Source organism: Ranitomeya imitator, chromosome 1 (assembly GCF_032444005.1).
Source record: "Ranitomeya imitator isolate aRanImi1 chromosome 1, aRanImi1.pri, whole genome shotgun sequence".
Taxonomy (NCBI): domain Eukaryota; kingdom Metazoa; phylum Chordata; class Amphibia; order Anura; family Dendrobatidae; genus Ranitomeya; species Ranitomeya imitator.
Genome location: NC_091282.1, coordinates 105,205,262 through 105,225,238, shown reverse-complemented (window position 1 = coordinate 105,225,238; position 19,977 = coordinate 105,205,262). Strand labels below are relative to the sequence as shown.

The window sequence follows — 19,977 nt, the reverse complement described above, 5'->3', positions numbered from 1 at the left end:
ACGGAGACTTGATCATTCTGACACGCAGGTCTTTAGAGTTGGCTTACCTTTTCCCAGCTGGAGTCAAAGATGCAACAAATGCTGTGACTTTCATATATTTTCTTTACTTTGCAGGTACAGAAATGGCCCAAGTTGATTAAATGTACCATCTGAAACTTGACAAGTAGGATTGTTTTATGTGGACTTCCAAAAGTTCCAACTTTTTTCTTTTACATTTTGATCTTAACTGGATGGAGAAAATGAACACGGACAAGCAAAAAGGGACAAAGCTCAGGAGAAGAGCTTGTGCTAAAAAGTAATCTTTCCTTTTAAAGTCCTTGGAAAAGCCACTCATCAAAGTGGTGGCTTGGGAGGAAGGAGGAGTACATGGACTTGTTATGGTGCCGTTCTGGAGTAGAGTTAATACAGTAGGACAGAGGTAGCCGGAAAAGGAAACAAGAGAGAAAAAGAAACCAAGGAAAAGAGGTTCGTGTTTTCTGGCCTTCTAAATTATGGAATTTTTTTGGAAGACGCTGACCTGGATATTGGGCCTTGTCATGGTTTCTTCACAATCTCAAAGAGACAGCAGACTCTCCTTTAGTTCTCAAGGTAGGGTTTCACTTTAGACGTCAATTTTAAAAATTGTTTATATTTTTGTTGGAGTAGAAGTATTTGCCCAATTGTAAATTGATTTCCCCAAAATATGCTAAAACATGGCCAAATGAATAATGTATCACCTGTACAGTTATTTAATTTTCTTTTTATAATCACAATTAATGGATCATGATTGGAGTATTTAAATGGAATCTGTTAGGAGAATTTTTACACCCCAAAATATTTTTATTCGCATGTAACTCTTTCAAAGAGAAGTCCAGCAAAACATTTTACATGGGCAGTCTGTTCCTTCATTACTGAGAAATCAGTGTTTGAATAATACGTAAATGAGGCGGCTGAGCTTTTTGTAGATCTAAAGTATCTGTCACTCCACCTTTTTTTCCGTATTCGACACCACAGGTTCTTGGTTGACTGATGTCTCCCTTGGCTGAAGTTTCACAGAGGTTGTCAGTCAAGCTTGACGGTGGGCAATAGAGTTGGAGTGACACAGGCTTCAGATCTACAATGAGTTCTTCAGTCTCTTTTTGAATATCGATTGAAAGATTGATTACTCAGTAATAGAGGAACGAATCAGTCATGTAAAGGTATAGCAGGACTTTCTTTGAAAGCGCTACATGCACAAAAATAAATTTTAGGGTAGGAGGGTAGAGGGGGTGAAATACTGTTGACAGATTCCCTTTAATTTTGAAGTTATACCATTATGTGATGTAGTAGGGTGTACATTATACTGCCCTATATTTTCATAGCAAAGCATAGATGATCTTGTCTAGTATTTAACAGTAATAAAATTAGTTAATGCAATATTCTTTCATGTACTATTCCCTGTTACTTTCCTTTTCCTTTGCATGCTCCCTTTATGGATTGGCCTGGCTTGCGATCACAAAGGGGAATTCCTGTCTTACCTTGAACACTATCAACTGACGGTTCCTATAAGAGTTGACAACAGTGGGGCCTTCGCCAGTTATACTGTGAAGAATGACAAACACTCTCGGAAAAGGAGGAGTACGGACCCTAAAGATCAAGAGCAGGAAGCTTCTAAATTATTCTTTAAAATTTCTGCCTATGGCAAGCACTTTCACTTAAACCTGACTCTAAATACAGAACTAGTCTCAAAACACTTTACCGTAGAGTACTGGGGCAAGAATGGGCCGGAATTTAAGCACGATTTTATAGACAATTGTCACTATACGGGATATTTACAGGACCAAAATACCACAACAAAGGTGGCTCTAAGTAACTGCAATGGCTTGGTGAGTAGATCAATGATCTGTACTGCTTTTTATTCATATGTATTGCCTCTTTCTTATGAGGAAAGTATTGCGAATAGTTTAGACTTTAAGAAGATCTGTAATCTTTCACTTAGAGGTTGTCCGCTATTTTTACATTGATGACTTATCCTTCGGATAGATCATCAATGTCTGACCAACCGGGGTCTGACACCTGTCACCAGCACCGATCAGCAGTTATTGGTGTCGACGGCCGGGCTGTTGGCCGGAAGTACTTACTTGCCTAGCTGGTCCGTCTACTTGTGTAGTTCCCTGCGGCAGCCACTATATCTGCCTCCTATTGATGTGCAGTACCAAGTGACACTGATAACAGCTGATCGACGGGGATGCCTGGTGTCGGAACCCAACCGATCAGACATTGATGACCTATTTTAAGGATAAGTCATCAGTGTAAAAGTAGTGGTCAACCTCTTTGCTTTCTTCTGCTGACAAAATTATAAATTCTATAATTTTTCTTTTGTAATGTCAGTCATAACCATTACCATAAAAGTTTTCTCCGCCTATTAAATAGCAAATTTGTTTAGTGTTTTAGTAATACTCTTAGTCCGGGGTCACACTTATGTGTGCAATGCGAGAAACTCGCGCATCAATACCCAGCAGCAGACCGGAGTGTGTGGCTGCATGTATTTCTATGCAGCTGAACACTTCGGTCCCGAGTGCTGGGTATTAATGTGAGAGACTGGCGCGAGTTTCTCGCATTGCACTTGCAAGTGTGACCCCAGCCTTACTTTAGAAGTCTCTTAATGTCCCAGAGTGGACTAAGCTAAAATCTCCGAAACCCACTAATATCGGTGAAATCAGCTGACAGTCTGGTTTGTGTGTGTGTGTGTGTGGGTGGGGTGGGGCTTTTGACTCCAGTGACAGATTATGTTGGTGGAGATAACAATTCAGCTATTTGAATTTTAAGTGCCTGATCCTTTTGTCCTCTTTGAGATAAGCAGATGCCTAAAGGTACCGTCACGCTAAACGATATCGCTAGCGATCCGTGACGTTGCAGCGTCCTGGCTAGCGATATCGTTCAGTTTGACACACAGCAGCGATCAGGATCCTGCTGTGATGTCGTTGGTCGCTGCAGAAAGTCCAGCACTTTATTTCGTCGCTGGACTTCCTGCTGACGTCGCTGAATCGGCGTGTGTGACGCCAATTCAGCGATGTCTTCGCTGGTAACCAGGGTAAACATCGGGTTACTAAGCGCAGGGCCGCGCTTAGTAACCCGATGTTTACCCTGGTTACCAGCGTAAAAGTGAAAAACAAACAAACACTACATACTTACCTTCCGCTGTCTGTCCCTCACCGCTCTGCTTCTCTGCACAGCGGCCGGAAAGCAGAGCGGTGACGTCACCGCTGTGCTTTCCGGCCACTGTGCTTACACAGGGCAGAGAAGCAGAGCGCCGAGGGACAGACAGCGGAAGGTAAGTATGTAGTGTTTTTTTTTTTTTTTTACTTTTACGCTGGTAACCAGGGTAAACATCGGGTTACTAAGCGCGGCCCTGCGCTTAGTAACCCGATGTTGACCCTGGTTACCGGCATAGTTGGTCGCTGGAGAGCTGTCTGTGTGACAGCTCTCCAGCGACCACACAGCGACGCTGCAGCGATCCGGATAAATAAAATCCATAGAGATATGTGTCCAAGGCCTCTTCGGGACCGGCAAGGGCAAAAGCAACCCACTGGCACGAGAACAGCAGGGCTTAGCCCGAGCACAAATCCCACAGGACTGCACAAAAGTACGCACATCCCGTGACAGAGATGGCCACCAAAAGGATCTAGCCACTAACTCTCTGGTACCAAAGATTCCAGGATGACCAGCCAACACCGAACAATGAACCTCAGAGATAACTTTATTCGTCCACCTATCAGGGACAAACAGTTTCTCCGCTGGGCAACGATCAGGTTTATTAGCCTGAAATTTTTGCAGCACCCGCCGCAAATCAGGGGAGATGGCAGACACAATTACTCCCTCTTTGAGGATACCCGCCGGCTCAGATACACCCGGAGAGTCGGGCACAAAACTCCTAGACAGAGCATCCGCCTTCACATTTTTAGAGCCCGGAAGGTACGAAATCACAAAGTCAAAACGGGCAAAAATCAACGACCAACGAGCTTGTCTAGGATTCAACCGCTTGGCGTACTCGAGATAAGTCAAGTTCTTATGATCAGTCAAGACCACCACGCGATGCTTAGCTCCTTCAAGCCAATGACGCCACTCCTCGAATGCCCACTTCATGGCCAGCAACTCTCGATTGCCCACATCATAATTACGCTCAGCAGGCGAAAACTTCCTGGAAAAGAAGGCGCATGGTTTCATCACCGAGCAATCAGAACTTCTCTGCGACAAAACAGCCCCTGCTCCAATCTCAGAAGCATCAACCTCGACCTGGAACGGAAGCGAAACATCTGGTTGACACAACACAGGGGCAGAAGAAAAACGACGTTTCAACTCTTGAAAAGCTTCCACCGCAGCAGAAGACCAATTGACCAAATCAGCACCTTTCTTGGTCAAATTGGTCAATGGTTTAGCAATACTAGAAAAATTGCAGATGAAGCGACGATAAAAATTAGCAAAGCCCAGAAACTTTTGCAGACTTTTCAGAGATGTCGGCTGAGTCCAATTATGGATGGCTTGCACCTTAACAGGATCCATCTCGATAGTAGAAGGGGAAAAGATGAACCCCAAAAATGAAACCTTCTGCACACCAAAGAGACACTTTGATCCCTTCACAAACAAAGAATTAGCACGCAGGACCTGAAACACCGTTCTGACCTGCTTCACATGAGACTCCCAATCATCCGAGAAGATCAAAATGTCATCTAAGTACACAATCAGGAATTTATCCAGGTACTCTCGGAAGATGTCATGCATAAAGGACTGAAACACTGATGGAGCATTGGCAAGTCCGAATGGCATTACTAGATACTCAAAATGGCCCTCGGGCGTATTAAATGCAGTTTTCCACTCATCGCCTCGCTTAATACGCACAAGATTATACGCACCACGAAGATCTATCTTGGTGAACCAACTAGCCCCCTTAATCCGAGCAAACAAATCAGATAACAGCGGCAAGGGGTACTGAAATTTAACCGTGATCTTATTTAGAAGGCGATAATCTATATAAGGTCTCAGCGAACCATCCTTCTTGGCTACAAAAAAGAACCCCGCTCCCAATGGCGACGATGACGAGCGAATATGCCCCTTCTCCAAAGACTCCTTCACATAACTCCGCATAGCGGCGTGCTCAGGCACAGATAAATTAAACAGTCGACCTTTTGGGAATTTACTACCAGGAATCAAATCGATAGCACAATCACAATCCCTATGCGGAGGTAGGGTATCGGACTTGGGCTCATCAAATAAATCCCGGTAATCAGACAAGAACTCAGGAACCTCAGAAGGGGTGGATGACGAAATAGTCAGAAATGGGACATCTCCATGTACCCCCTGACAACCCCAGCTGGACACAGACATGGATTTCCAATCTAAAACTGGATTATGGACTTGTAGCCATGGCAACCCCAACACGACCACATCATGCAGATTATGCAACACCAGAAAGCGAATAACCTCCTGATGTGCAGGAGCCATGCACATGGTCAGCTGGGTCTAGTACTGAGGTTTATTCTTGGCCAAAGGCGTAGCATCAATTCCTCTCAATGGAATAGGACACTGCAAGGGCTCCAAGAAAAACCCACAACGCCTAGCATACTCCAAGTCCATCAAATTCAGAGCAGCGCCTGAGTCCACAAATGCCATGACAGAATACGATGACAAAGAGCAGATCAAGGTAACAGACAGAAGAAATTTTGACTGTACCGTACCAATGGTGGCAGACCTAGCGAACCGCTTAGTGCGCTTAGGACAATCAGAGATAGCATGAGTGGAATCACCACAGTAGAAACACAGCCCATTCAGACGTCTGTGTTCTTGCCGTTCAACTCTGGTCAAAGTCCTATCGCACTGCATAGGCTCAGGTTTAAGCTCAGGTAATACCGCCAAATGGTGCACAGATTTATGCTCGCGCAAGCGTCGACCGATCTGAATGGCCAAAGACATAGACTCATTCAGACCAGCAGGCATAGGAAATCCCACCATGACATCCTTAAGGGCTTCAGAGAGACCTTTTCTGAAAATAGCTGCGAGCGCACCTTCATTCCACTGAGTGAGTACGGACCACTTTCTAAATTTCTGACAATATACCTCTATTTCATCCTGACCCTGACACAGAGCCAGCAAATTCTTCTCTGCCTGATCCACAGAATTAGGCTCATCGTACAGCAATCCGAGCGCCAGGAAAAATGCATCGATATTACTTAATGCAGGATCCCCTGGCGCAAGAGAAAATGCCCAGTCCTGAGGGTCGCCACGCAAAAAAGAAATAACGATCCTAACTTGTTGAACTGGGTCACCAGAGGAGCGAGGTTTCAAAGCCAGAAATAGTTTACAATTATTTTTGAAACTCAGAAATTTAGTTCTATCTCCAAAAAACAAATCAGGAATAGGGATTCTCGGTTCTAACATAGAATTCTGAACCACAAAGTCTTGAATACTTTGTACTCTTGCCGTGAGCTGATCCACACATGAAGACAGACCTTTAATGTCCATTGCTACACCTGTGTCCTGAACCACCCAAATGTCTAGGGGAAAAAAAAGGCAAAACACAGTGCAAAGAAAAAAAAATGGTCTCAGAACTTCTTTTTTCCCTCTTTTGAGAATCATTAGTACTTTGGGCCGTCAGTACTGTTATGAAAGGTAATTCAGTACCACAATGGACATAGAGGTCAGTGCACATACAGTGACCTGACAATAACCCAAAAAACAAGAACGAGCTCTGAGACGTGGAACTCTGTTGACCGCAATCCCTAATCCTATCCAACCACACGAAAGGCAGCCGTGGATTGCGCCTAACGCTGCCTATGCAACTCGGCACGGCCTGAGAAACTAGCTAGCCTGAAGATAGAAAATAAGCCTACCTTGCCTCAGAGAAATACCCCAAAGGAAAAGGCAGCCCCCACATATAATGACTGTGAGTTAAGATGAAAAGACAAACATAGAGATGAAATAGATTTTGCAAAGTGAGGCCCAACTTTCTGAACAGAGCGAGGACAGGAAAGGTAACTTTGCGGTCAACACAAAACCCCACAAAAACCATGCAAAGGGGGCAAAAAGACCCTCCGTACCAAACTAACGGCACGGAGGTACACCCTCTGCATCCCAGAGCTTCCAGCAAGCAGTAAAAAACAAATTGACAAGCTGGACAGAAAAAAAACAGCAAACAAATAGCAAAGAGGAACTTAGCTATGCAGAGGAGCAGGCCACAGGAACGATCCAGGAGGAAACAGGTCCAATACTAGAAAATTGACTGACGGCCAGGATCAAAGCACTAGGTGGAGTTAAATAGAGAAGCACCTAACGACTTCACCACATCACCTGAGGAAGGAAACTCAGAAGCCGCAGTACCACTTTCCTCCACCAACGGAAGCTCACAGAGAGAACCAGCCGAAGTACCACTTGTGACCACAGGAGGGAGCTCTGCCACAGAATTCACAACAGTCCCCCCATAAAAGGGGGTTAGACCACAGAAGACGCGCTCATGTCCAGAAACTTCACCATGGAAGTAGGACAACAAGAGCAGCAGCAGCCGCCTTCACAGCAGCAGCAGCAGCAGCAAATAGAGCTCTCATCAGATGCCTTGCCGAGCCACCAGCATACCAGGAGCAGCCGCTCAAGTGGTAGGAACAGCAGTCGTCCTGTCCGGCAAGATTCGTCGGCGTCCAGGAGGAACGCTTCACGTGCATCTGTCCAGCCTCCAAAATCGGTACCCTTGATTGTCGGTAGTGGTGAGTGATCTACGTGAATGTCGCCCTTATGGTAACAGGGTCCATTTTTGTCTGTTTTGATCACTAGGGGTCCAGGAAAGCTGGTGGTAAAACAAAGAACAGAGAGTGTGCCCTTTGTAAAAACCCGCTTGCAGTTCAGTGGCAGAAGGATCTCTGTGCTGACTGCATCAGTAAAACCATACAAGAAGAGACCCCTAATTTTGCCACTAGCCTAAAAGCCATAATACAGGCTGAAATAAAAGACTCCTTGAAATTGGCCCTTAGCGAAGCAAGAAGGAGAAGCCGTAAGGCGTCCACAGACTCAGATGCCTCTCAGAGACAGGGGAGTCATAAAACATCCCGATCTCCCTCTACCTCCTCGGCCTCTGTCCAGTCTTCAGATTCCTCCTCGGACAGTGATTCAGGAGGTCGTCCATGTTTCCCAACTGAGGACGTAGATAAATTGGTTAAAGCAGTTAGATCTGCAATGGGGCTTAAAGAGAAGACACCTTGGTCACTAGAAGATGTCATGTTTGGTGGCCTAGAAGAGAAAAGGAAACGCACGTTTCCGGTTAATGCAAAAATAAAGGCATTAATTGAGAAAGAGTGGAAAAAGCCCGAAAAAATGGGTTCTTTGCCCTCTTCATCCAAAAGGAGATATCCTTTCGAGGATAAAGACTCTGAGTCCTGGGAGAAAATCCCTAAGATTGACGGGGCAGTAGCCAAATGTTTAAAAAGATCATCCCTTCCGTTAGAAGACTCTGGTGTACTCAAAGACCCGCTTGACAAAAAAGCAGATGGTTTTCTGAGACACATCTGAGAAGCCTCAGCGGGGGGCCTAAAACCAGCAATTGCTGGAACATGTACGGCCCGTGCTTTAATAGTCTGGCTACAACAGATAGAGGACCAGCTAAGAAACAAAGTACCCAGAACGGACATCCTTGCAAACATATCCTTAGTGCAAGGAGCAGCAACTTTTTTAGCAGACTCTTCTGCGGATTCCGCAAGACTAACGGCAAGAGCAGCAGGCTTGTCCAACGCGGCAAGAAGAGCCCTTTGGCTCAAAGGTTGCCCGGGGGATTTTCCATCTAAACACAAGCTGTGTTCTATTCCATGTGATGGCCAACTTCTCTTCGGGAAAAAACTTGAAGACATCCTGGAACATGCAGGAGATAAAAAGAAAGGTTTTCCCAACATCCCTAAAGATCCTAAAAAACCTTTTTTTCGGAGGAGAAGATACAATAGAGGTCGCCCCCCAGGGGAGAGAAAAAATTGGGACTTTAGAGATAAAAGAGGATCGGGCTATATGTTTAAAGGGCCCTCCACATCGGCAAAAAAATCCCCCCCAATGACATTACGCCAGAAGTGGGAGGAAGACTCTCCCTCTTCTTTCCGGCCTGGATAAAAATCTCCCCCAGTATCTGGGTCACGAACATTATCAGAGACGGCCTAAAAATAAAATTCGTCTGTCCTCCCAGACGAAACTTCATAATAACTCCTCGACGGAAGTCTCAGCAGGAACAATCTGCCCTAGAAACCGAGATCTTGGGACTTGTCCACAAAAAGGTTCTTCAGGAAGTCCCGGTTCAGGAGGAGGGAGACGGGTTTTACTCCCCCCTCTTCTTGATCCAAAAACCGGATGGTTCTTGGAGAACTATTATAAATCTAAGGAAGCTCAACCAATCCATAGAGAACTACACTTTCAAGATGGAGTCTATAAACACGACCATAAAACTTCTCTTCCAACACTGCTTCATGGCAGTAATAGACTTAAAGGATGCTTACTACCGTATACCAATACATCAGGAATATCGGAAATACTTGAGAGTAGCTCTCTATATTCATTATCAGGTAAAGCATTATCAATATACAGCTCTTCCATTTGGCCTGTCTACAGCCCCCAGAGTTTTCACCAAAGTGATGTTGGAAGTAATGTCATACCTCCGGTCCCGGGATGTAGTAATTGTCCCATATCTGGACGATTTCCTGGTAATAGGGAGGTCAGAGTCCCACTGCACTCATCAAGTATCAGTGGTAACATCAACTCTAATGGAGCTGGGTTGGATAATAAACATCCCCAAATCCAGACTACTGCCAGTAAAAATACAGTCCTTCCTGGGGTTAATACTGGACTCCGAGCGTCAGCTCTGCCTCCTTCCACAAAACAAAGTGAACAAGATAATAAACCTGGCCAGTACAGCAATACGTCAACCTGCAATGACTCTCAGAAAGGCGATGTCCCTTCTAGGCTCGTTAACAACGTGTATACCGGCAGTAGAATGGGCACAATTCCACCTAAGACAACTACAGTGGGAAGTTCTCTCAGCTCAAAGACTGTTAAGAGGGCATTTAGAAGGAAATCTGTCTCTCCCTGAGCGTAAGGGATTCCCTAGCTTGGTGGACTGTAGAACACCACCTGACAATGTGGGTCCGGTGGAAAAATCCGGTCAAAGACATCATCACGACCGACGCAAGCGGTACAGGTTGGGTAGCTCATCTGAGATCTCACTCTGTACAAGGTACCTGGTCCATACGAGAAAAGAACTATGGATCAAACGAAAAAGAGCTATGGGCAGTGGAGAAAGCCCTAAGACATTTTCTCCCTTTACTCCAGGGTCGCCATACTCGAATCCTAACAGACAATCGAGCATTGGTGGCATATGTCAACTGGCAGAACAACACCTGTTATCTCTGTCGGCACTACACATCAGGGGCATAGAAAACACTCAAGCAGACTTCCTGAGTCGCAGAGGCTTAAGACAGGGGGAATGGTCTTTAAACCCCCAGATATTTCAACAAATAGTCCAAGCCTGGGGCTCACCAGAAATAGACTTGTTTGCCAACTCACACAACAAAAAAGTCAGAAAGTTCTGCTCCTTAAATCCAAAAGAACATCCCTTCGCAGTAGACGCCCTACTAATACCTTGGAAGTTTTCTCTGGCCTACGCATTCCCCCCGATAGTGATGATCCCAGCTGTGATCCGGAAGATCAGAGAGGATCAGGCGAAAATTATCCTCATAGCTCCATTTTGGCCAAGGAGACCATGGCTCTCCCTTCTAAGGCAGATGTCGGTAACAGATCCATGGATTTTGCCAGAAATTCCGGACCTACTAACCCAGGGCCCAGTAACCCACTCTCAGGTGAAGGGCTTCCATCTGGCAGCCTGGAATTTGAGAGGGCGTTACTAAGTCGCCATGGATTCTCACCAGGATTAATCTCCACCCTGTTGAAAAGCAGAAAACCCATAACTTCTAGAATCTATGGTAGGACATGGAAAAAATTTCTTGACTTCCTGGGTGAACCATTGGGGGAGGTGGCTCCAGTGGGTCCTATCCTAGAATTTCTGCAAGCAGGATTAAATCTTGGGTTAGCAACCAGCACCCTTAAAGTTCAGGTTTCAGCCTTGGGGGCCCTGTATAACTGTAATCTTGCCTCAAATAGATGGGTTTCACGATTTATAAAATCTTGCATTAGTTCTCGGCCGGTCGTTATCCCAAAAATCCCTCCTTGGGATCTAAATTTGGTCTTAGAAGCTCTAACTAAACACCCTTTTGAGCCCTTACAGGAGTTATCACCTAAGTTACTTACCCTTGAAACAGTTCTCCTAGTAGCCTTAACATCGGCACGGAGGGTAAGTGATTTACAAGCCCTGTCAATATCCCCTCCTTATACTCAGGTTTTTGATGACAGGATCGTTCTAAGACCAGACCCGGCTTATCTCCCCAAGGTGGTTCAAAAGTTCCATAGGAGTCAAGAGATTACCTTACCATCTTTCTGTAGTAATCCTAGAAATCCAGGGGAACAAAAGTTCCACATGCTAGATGTGAGAAGATCTATGTTACAATACATATCTATGACTAGTCAGTGGAGGAAAGACCAAACCCTATTCATAGCCTTTCAGGGTAGCAAAAGAGGGTGTGGGGTAGCTAAAAGTAATATTGCTAGATGGATTAGGGAGGCCATTAGTTTATCCTACTCTGCGGGTGGCACTCCGGTTCCTGAAGGCATCAAGGCTCACTCTAACAGAGCCGTGGCTACCTCCTGGGCGGAAAAGGCTGAGGTATCAATTGATCAAATTTGCAAGACTGCTACCTGGTCCTCACCCTCAACTTTTTTCAAGCACTACCGGCTAGACCTTTCCTCCTCTGCTGACCTAACCTTTGGTAGAAGGGTACTCCAAGCGGTGGTCCCTCCCTAAGGTTTCATTCTACAAAAATCTCTCAGGTGTGCCGTCATGGGGGAAGGGAAAACACCAAGGTTACTTACTGGTAGCCGGTTTTTCCGGAACCCATGACGGCACCCGTATATTCCCCCCCCTTTATCACCTTTTCGGTGTGCACTATTGTTTTGGGTGCTTTTTTAGTTAATATGATGTGGTGTTGGATTGCCATGTGTACTAACCAGGGGGGCCTCTCATGCTCTGAAAACCAACTGAAGCGAGGGAGAGGTACCGCCCTTTTATTTTCAGTAGGGTTTCCTGTCCTGGCTGGGCGGATCCCCTCTCTCAGGTGTGCCGTCATGGGTTCCGGAAAAACCGGCTACCAGTAAGTAACCTTGGTGTATCAATTTTTTTTTTTTTTTTGTTGTGGCGATGTGTCAATTAATAAACCAAGATCAGTTTAGAATCCAAAAGTTGTGTAATAGTGCATATCGTTTACCTCTGGGAATTACGTAGAGCTTCTTCGTCCAATCTAAGATTTAGAGAGGTTTATGTCCTAGTGATTGTGGGTTGTTTTTTTTTTTTTTTTAAAAACCAAAGATTGGACAACCATTCCTTGCTGGCCAAATATATCTTTGTAAGAAACGGGAGATCTGTCAATAGGAGTATGAGTGATGAATCAGCCTAAGCAGTTTGTAGTCCACTACCACGGAGACATATAGGTCTACATGAGAGCTGCATACATACAACAAAAGGATATGTAGGAAAAAAGATGACTGTGAAAAAAAAGTGCAGCAGTTAGCGTATAGAAATTTAGATTTGCACATGCATATTGGGCCGATCTTTTTGAGTCTTGCAGATGTATTTTTAAGTGTTTCCTGTATTTTATTGTTTTAGGTTTATACCGACTCATTCATTTTCTAAACAAATAATTTACAATGATGGATAGGAACACTTTGCCCTTTTTCTTCTGTCAGAGCATAACTTTCACAATAGCTATCATGTGTCAAATGTCTTTGAGGTTAGGAGCAAGTGCAGCTTGTTGTTCATATACAAAGCACTGCAGAGTTGGTCTTTTTTTGTTTTAAGTACCCTGAACTTTTTAATACACACCCTTTTGTCCCCAAAACATCTTTTTATTATTACTTGTGTACATTAAGTTACACTGAATGGCCACTTTTGTTAGAGCCATCCATTTAGTAGTGCTTTGGACCTTCTTTGGCCTTCAGAACTGCAGCATGGATTTCAATAGGTGCTTAGATCGGTTTGCAGCAACATTGACCCATGCAGACATGGTTGCCTTAGATTAGAGGTACTTACCGTAAATGCTCTGAACAGCCTTTTCGATACCATCACGGAGATTTTGTAAAGAATTATGAACTGAGGACTGCAGGAAAAGGGAAACTTGCTGTAATTTTCCGAGATTTAATCCTTGGCTCTACGATCTACGTTGTATGGTGCATTGTCCTTTTAAGAGTTTTCTTCTGCTATAGGGTAAAGGGCTGCCATGAAGGGATGAACTTGGTCAGTCATAATAAGGGCTTATGTCACGAGTGTCATAGGTCACTGGGTGTGAAAAAAACAAAAACAAAACCGCATTCTGCCCACCATTACTCTACCTCCACTAGCCTGGACTATGAACATATGTCAAACAGGCTTCATTGATTCGTGCTGCTTGCTCCAAATTGTGACTGTACCATCAACATGATGCCACAGAAATCTAGATTCATCTGACCAGACAGTGGTTTTCCACTGCTCTATTATCCATTTTTTTTTCTCTTTTAAAGATGAGTCTTTCCTTTTCTGCTTGTCTTAGACAGTAATGGCACTTCAAGTGGTCCTCTACTGTTATGGCCCATCTATGTTAAGGAATGATGAGGTTTATAGTTGGACATGTTAGTTGGAACACCAGTAATGAATTCTGCATAACTGCCCGTTTATCAGAATGACTCTTTACATCCTCTTTTGACCCCTTTTGTTGACTATTTGTTTGCATTCACTGAATTTTCTTCCTTTAGATGTTTTTTTTTCTCAATCACACCAATCTGAGTTTAAACTCATCACTGATGCATGAGAACCTTCATGAGGTTGAAATTTTTTTTTTTTTTTTTTTTTTTTTATTGTCTCGCTGTTCAATTTTCTTATTCTAGTGTGGATTTAGACTAAAATTGGTGGTGGAAATCTTACTTGCTTCTGTTCCACACTCCGGGTCATGTTTCAATTTCCATACAGAGAAGCTCTAATCATGAAGTTGCAGGCGACTGAGACATTAGCCATACCATGTATGCAGGTCATAGTCAGTTCTTTTCAAACTAATTGAATGTCCGTTTAATGCACCACTCCAGCGTATTTTTTTTATTATTGTCGCTCTGGAGTGTTGCTAATAATTAGCTCCTTTATAGATATTTACCCTGGTTACCATTGTAAAAGTAAAAAAACAACAAAAAAAAACACACTACATACTTACATTCCGATGTCTGTCACGTCCCCCGCCGTCAGCTTCCCTGAACTGTCTGTCAGCGCCGGCCGTAAAGCAGAACACAGCGGTAAACGTCACCGCTGTGCTCTGCTTTACGGCCGGCGCTGACACAGTCAGTGCGGGAAGCTGACGGCGGGGGACGTGACAGACATTGGAATGTGAGTATGTACTGTTTTTTTTTTTTTTTTTTTTTACTTTTACAATGGTAACCAGGGTAAATATCGGGTTGCTAAGCGCGGCCCTGCACTTAGTAACCCGATGTTTACCCTGGTTACCCGGTGACTTCGGCATCGTTGAAGACAGTTTAAACGATGCCGAAGTCGTTCCCCTGATCGTTGGTCGCTGGAGAGAGCTGTCTGTGTGACAGCTCCCCAGCGACCACACAACAACTTGCCAACGATCACGGCCAGGTCGTATCGCTGTTCGTGATCGTTGGTAAGACGTTTAGTGTAATGGTACCTTTATTCTTTGATGGCCTGATCGTTTTTAAATTTAAACCCAGGTCTGACAGGTCACAGAGGTCGCCATGCTCTATCCACAAAAATAAACAAAAAGAGAAAATGCAACATTGATGACTGTTTCTCCACTTTCGCAATGCCTTAAGAAGTGCATTCTTCTATGCTAGTTAGGGTTTGTTCCCACTTGCGATTAAATGGAATGAATGCAATCTAATTAAAAATACCAATTTAATCCTATGGTTCTGTTGTCAATTGTTTTGTGTTTTTTTTTTGTTTTTGTTTTCCTGCACCAATCGGATCGCGATCAGACAGGAATAAAATCGCAGCAGACTGTGATTGCATGCTGAATTTGGATCACATGGATCTATATAAGTCTATGGGTGCAATTAAAACGTTGCTTTGCACTCAGATACAACTCGAGTCCAGTGCGATTCCCGTGGACACCTGCGGCAGAGGAGATGGAGAAATTAATTTCTCTGTCTCCTCCTCAGCTGTGCTGCGATCCTCTCTCATGCGAGAGGATCAAAACACAGAGCACTGGTACCCAGATCACACTCGCAGCAGAGCAGGAGCTGCCGAGAGCATCAGATATGGTTCGCTAGTAGGACCGTTACCCCGGCCTTACAGTTGCAACTCTTTCACGTCCCATGATTCAGGTAAACCAAACTTTTCTATGCTGATCCAAGGTTAATTTGCTTTAACTGCAAGAGATCTGTGTGATGCAGTCATGCAGATGGAAAAATGCAACTATGGCTGCGTAAGTGATCTTCAGCAGACACTAGATCATTGAACTTAATTAAGATCTCAGGGTTTCTGCATAAATGGCACATCTCATGGGCATTAAGATCACAGAATTCGATGGAGCTGGTTGTCTCAAGATATTTATTGACTTTTATATAGTGACATCAAAAGTTTGATATGGTAGAACAGTGCCATTTTTTTCCTTTAATCTTTTTCTATGGGATAATCCATGATCCAGCATGTTTTAAACTTTGGAATTGGAGGGGTTTCTGGTTAAAGGAGGTAGTTAAAGACTTTAGTAGACTAAAATACAAATTTGATTAGAAACTTCTAAGATGTTAAAAAGAAAATAATTGAGGAAATACTGTTTGATTTCATATCAATATACAGTAGATATACATTCATAGGGTATCATTTGAATAAGTACATGATAATAAGCCTATTAAATCCACACAGATAAATGATATGATTGAACATATGACATTAGAATTTAGTAGAAAGTACACTATGGGGGCAGTACGATATCTCAGTGGTTAGCACTGTTGCTTTGCAGTGCCTGGGGCCTGGGTTCAAATCCCACCAAGGACAACATCTGAAAGAAGTTTGTATGTTCTCCCTGTGTGTGTTTCCTCCCATGCTTCAAATACATACTGATGGAGAATTCAGATTGTCCCCATTGGGGCTCACAGTGTTGATGTTCATAAAGCGCTGTGGTAATTAATGGCATTCTGTAAGTGAATAAAATATATAAATATGGCACACCATATATTATACAGCAAATATATATATTTAAACCACACAATGTAACTCCAAATCAATCACATCTATGTGCCATCAGCCTGTCCAGTTATGAAGCAACATTGTGAATCAATTTCTCCTGCTGTTGTGCAGATGAAACTGGTAGAGATGATAAACAATTAGCAAGACAAGCGCTAAAAAGGAGCGGTTTGCATGGGGTGACCACAGACCATTTCTCTGTTCTCATCCTTTTTAGCTGTTGTTTTGGTCACTTTTGCATTTTGTCATTGCTGTCACCTCTAGAGGTACTACACAGTAGCAAGAGGTGGTGTCTGCAATCCACAGATGTTTCTCAGGTAGTGCAGCTTATTCAGGATGGCATATCAATGTGAGCTGTGGCAAGAAGGGTAGCTGTGTCTGTCAGCAGAGTGTCCAGAGCATGGCGCAGATACCAGGAGACAGGCCAGTACACCGGGAGACGTGGAGTGGGCCGTAGGAGGGCAACAACCAAGCAGCAGGACTGCTACCTCCTCCTTTGTGCAGTGCTAGAGCTCTCAGAATGGCCTCCAGCAGGCCACTAACATCAATGTGCCTGTTCAAACCGTCAGAAATAGACTCCATAAGGGCGGTATGAGGGCCCAAAATCCACAAATGGGTGTTGCGCTTACAGTCCAACACCATGCATGGCGACTAGCATTTGCCAGAGAACACCAACATTGGCAGATTCGACATTGGTGCCCTGTGCTCTTCATGGATGAGTAGGTTCACACTGAGCACATGTGACAGATGTGACAGAATCTGGAGACGCCATTGAGCACATTCTGTTGCCGGCAACATCCTCCAGCATGACCGGTTTGTCAGTGGGTCAGTAATGGTGTGAGGAGGTATTTCTTTGGAGGTCCGCACAGCCCTCCATTCGCTAGCCAGAGGTACCCTGACTGCCATTAAGTACCGGGATGAGATCATCAAACCCATTGTGAGACCATATGCAGGTGCATTGGGCCGTGGGTTCCTTCTGATGCCTGACAATGCTAGACCTTGTTCCTGAAGTGTCAGTAGTTCCTGCATGATGAAGGCATTGATGCTATGGACTGACCTGCCTGTTCACCAGACCTGAATCCAATCGAGCACATCTGGGACATCATGTCTCGTTCCATCCACCTGTAGCGGTACCTGAACGACACAGCCAGGCAGGCACGCAAAAACTGTACTGTAGACTAGGCAGAAACAAAACACTGACTTTAATGAAAAATTGAGGATTATATGCTGGAAAATAAGACTAAATCGTTATTGTATTGATGGCAGCAATAATAGATACAAGAGAGACAGCTAGAGCGTGTTTCCATAAGCTGCACTCCAGCTATAGCAATGCAAAGTTCAATATCAACAAGTTTCACAAACTACTCTTTTCTATCTTTCTACCTGGCTTCTGATAATTGGCCCGCGCTGCTACAGCGTCGTAGCTAAAAAAAAAAACTGCTCTACACCCTAACGCCATTAAACAACAGTGTCTCACTCACAATTCTGCAGATTTATAATAAAGTCTGGTTGCTGTTTCTTGGTCCTGATGTAGCAGAGCCAAGTTCATTGTGTTGAGCAAGTTTCCTCTTTCATTGACTGCTACCACATTGTTATTTTCTCTCTCAGGTTACAGGTGTTTGGGGAGAACTGCCCTGGCTGTGCAATACAACTTTTACTCTTTCCTTTTGGACAAGGTCTTGTTGATCAATCTTACAGTAGCTGGCACTATCTCCTCCCTTGAAGCCGTTGGCTCATTTGTTAGCCTTTCATGGCAAGGACACCGAAAATCGTTCAGCCAGTGTCCCTCAGACACAAGCCTTCTCTCACTACCTTCTTCTTGTCCAAAACCAACACACAGCAAGCTCCAGGGAAGAAAGGACTAGTTCATGTGCACACAAATCAGAGGGGAGCATGGTCTCTTAAAGTCAGTGTCATTCAGTGCCTAGCAAGGGCTGACCCCCTATGCACCAAAGCCACAATGCACCACACACTGTCCAATAGTTTATTGATGCTTTAATCCAGGCCTAGGAGGAGATCCCTCAGAAGAACATCTGCCACCTCTTCAGCAGCATGCCCAGGCGTTGTAGGGCGGTAATACAGGCACATGGAGACCACACACACTACTGAGCATCATTTCCTTGTCTTAAGGCATTTCTACTGAAATTGGACCAGCCTGTAATTTGATTTTCCACTTTGATTTTGAGTATCATTCCAAATCCCGACCTCCATGGGAAATTAATTTTGATTTACATTTATTTTTGTTTTATTGTTCGCAATGCATTCCAATGCATTCCACTAAAACGTTCTTAAAAGCGTTCTCTTGTTGATATAGAATTTTTTTTTTTTAAGGTTACTGTCATATTTATTCTTAGATTCCTTATGAGTGTACCTCTATAATGCTGTCCAGTGTCCTGTCAATTTGTGTTGTATTTCCTGAATTTCTTTTGCTCTTTTTAATATCTTTTTAAAAGCTTCTAATAAAGTTTTGTACATGGTTTGTTATGATTCTTTAGTGCGATGTCCTAATTGTAAATTGGTTTTAAGTAGTGGTGAGCGAATTTGCTGGGATAAGGTTATCTGACTATGCTCGGGTGTTAACTGAGAGTCTTCGGTGGTCTCGAAAAATACACATGCAGGGATTTCATAACAAACAGGCAGTCCCTGCATGTGTTACGGCGGTCTAAGAGCTGCTAGACATGCAGCCGCGGGGAGTCGAACATATTTTTTAAGCACGCCAAAGACACTTGGTTAGCACCCGAGTCTGCTCAGATAACACCTTATCCGAGCACGTTCGCTCATCACTAGGGTTAACCTATGGACAGGTGTGACGCTATTGTTCTTTCTGTTTAAGAAAGCAGCCATGTTTTCCTAATCCTAGACAACCCATTTAGGGAAAGCCATTGGTTTGTGGACATCTGGGATTACTGTTTGACAGAATTGCATGACGGACAGTAGTCAAGTATGTTTACAGTACAAAGGGGGCGGGCAGTATGTTGTGTTTGTGGTGAGTGGTAGGTAACTTTTTAACTTTTTATTTGCCAGGGTTGAGTTGCTAATTACACAAGCTGTTCTTTCATGTATAAGAACTCGCAGTTGAGCTGTAGATTTCCTTTAATTTGCACTCGCAGGGAAAGTACAGCATTACATGACATCACTTATAACGTTAAGGGCTCACTTAGATAATTGCCGCGCTTTGAACTTGAAATGAATTGTAGAAGCGTATACTTTACTGCAAAATAAACACTCATTACAGGGTAAATAACACGGATTTACCATGTTATTTTTTTAATCTTTCCCTCAAGGTAGGACTTTCTTATTTGTAGAATTGTGGTTGAAAATTTTATAATCTACTACTTCTGTATCCCACATTTCCTCTACTTGTAGGTTTTTCTACGCACAGATGACTTTGATTTATATGGTTATGCTGAAATCTTTCTTTCAGACTTTTTTTTTGTATATTTGTGAAATTAATGTTTATAAAGCTATAAGACTGCAATGAACATGCACACGGAGGCGTTTCAAGTTTTTTTTTTTTTTTTTTTTAAATTCTACTAGAACTAGACTTCGTAAGAAGCCCACAGGAAAAAAAGTGCCTATAACTGTGACTCCAATAGGCTGACACACTGTTCTTCTGCTGGTTGGAGGCCCTGTGCACAGAGATCACACTTTTCAAGGACAGGGGAGTAACT

The 19,977-nt window shown here is 43.8% G+C and overlaps 1 protein-coding gene across 1 annotated transcript in view; it reads left to right on the top strand.

Annotated features, from left to right (window-relative positions):
- Positions 1-19,977, top strand: part of ADAMTS6 (ADAM metallopeptidase with thrombospondin type 1 motif 6) — a 400,079-nt gene that overhangs the window by 32,967 nt on the left and 347,135 nt on the right. Inside the window, exons 2-3 of the mRNA XM_069749400.1 lie at positions 115-588; positions 1,480-1,844. Of these exons, the coding sequence (XP_069605501.1) occupies positions 492-588; positions 1,480-1,844 (462 nt within the window). The 5' untranslated portion in view covers positions 115-491. The remainder of the gene's footprint in view (positions 1-114; positions 589-1,479; positions 1,845-19,977) is intronic.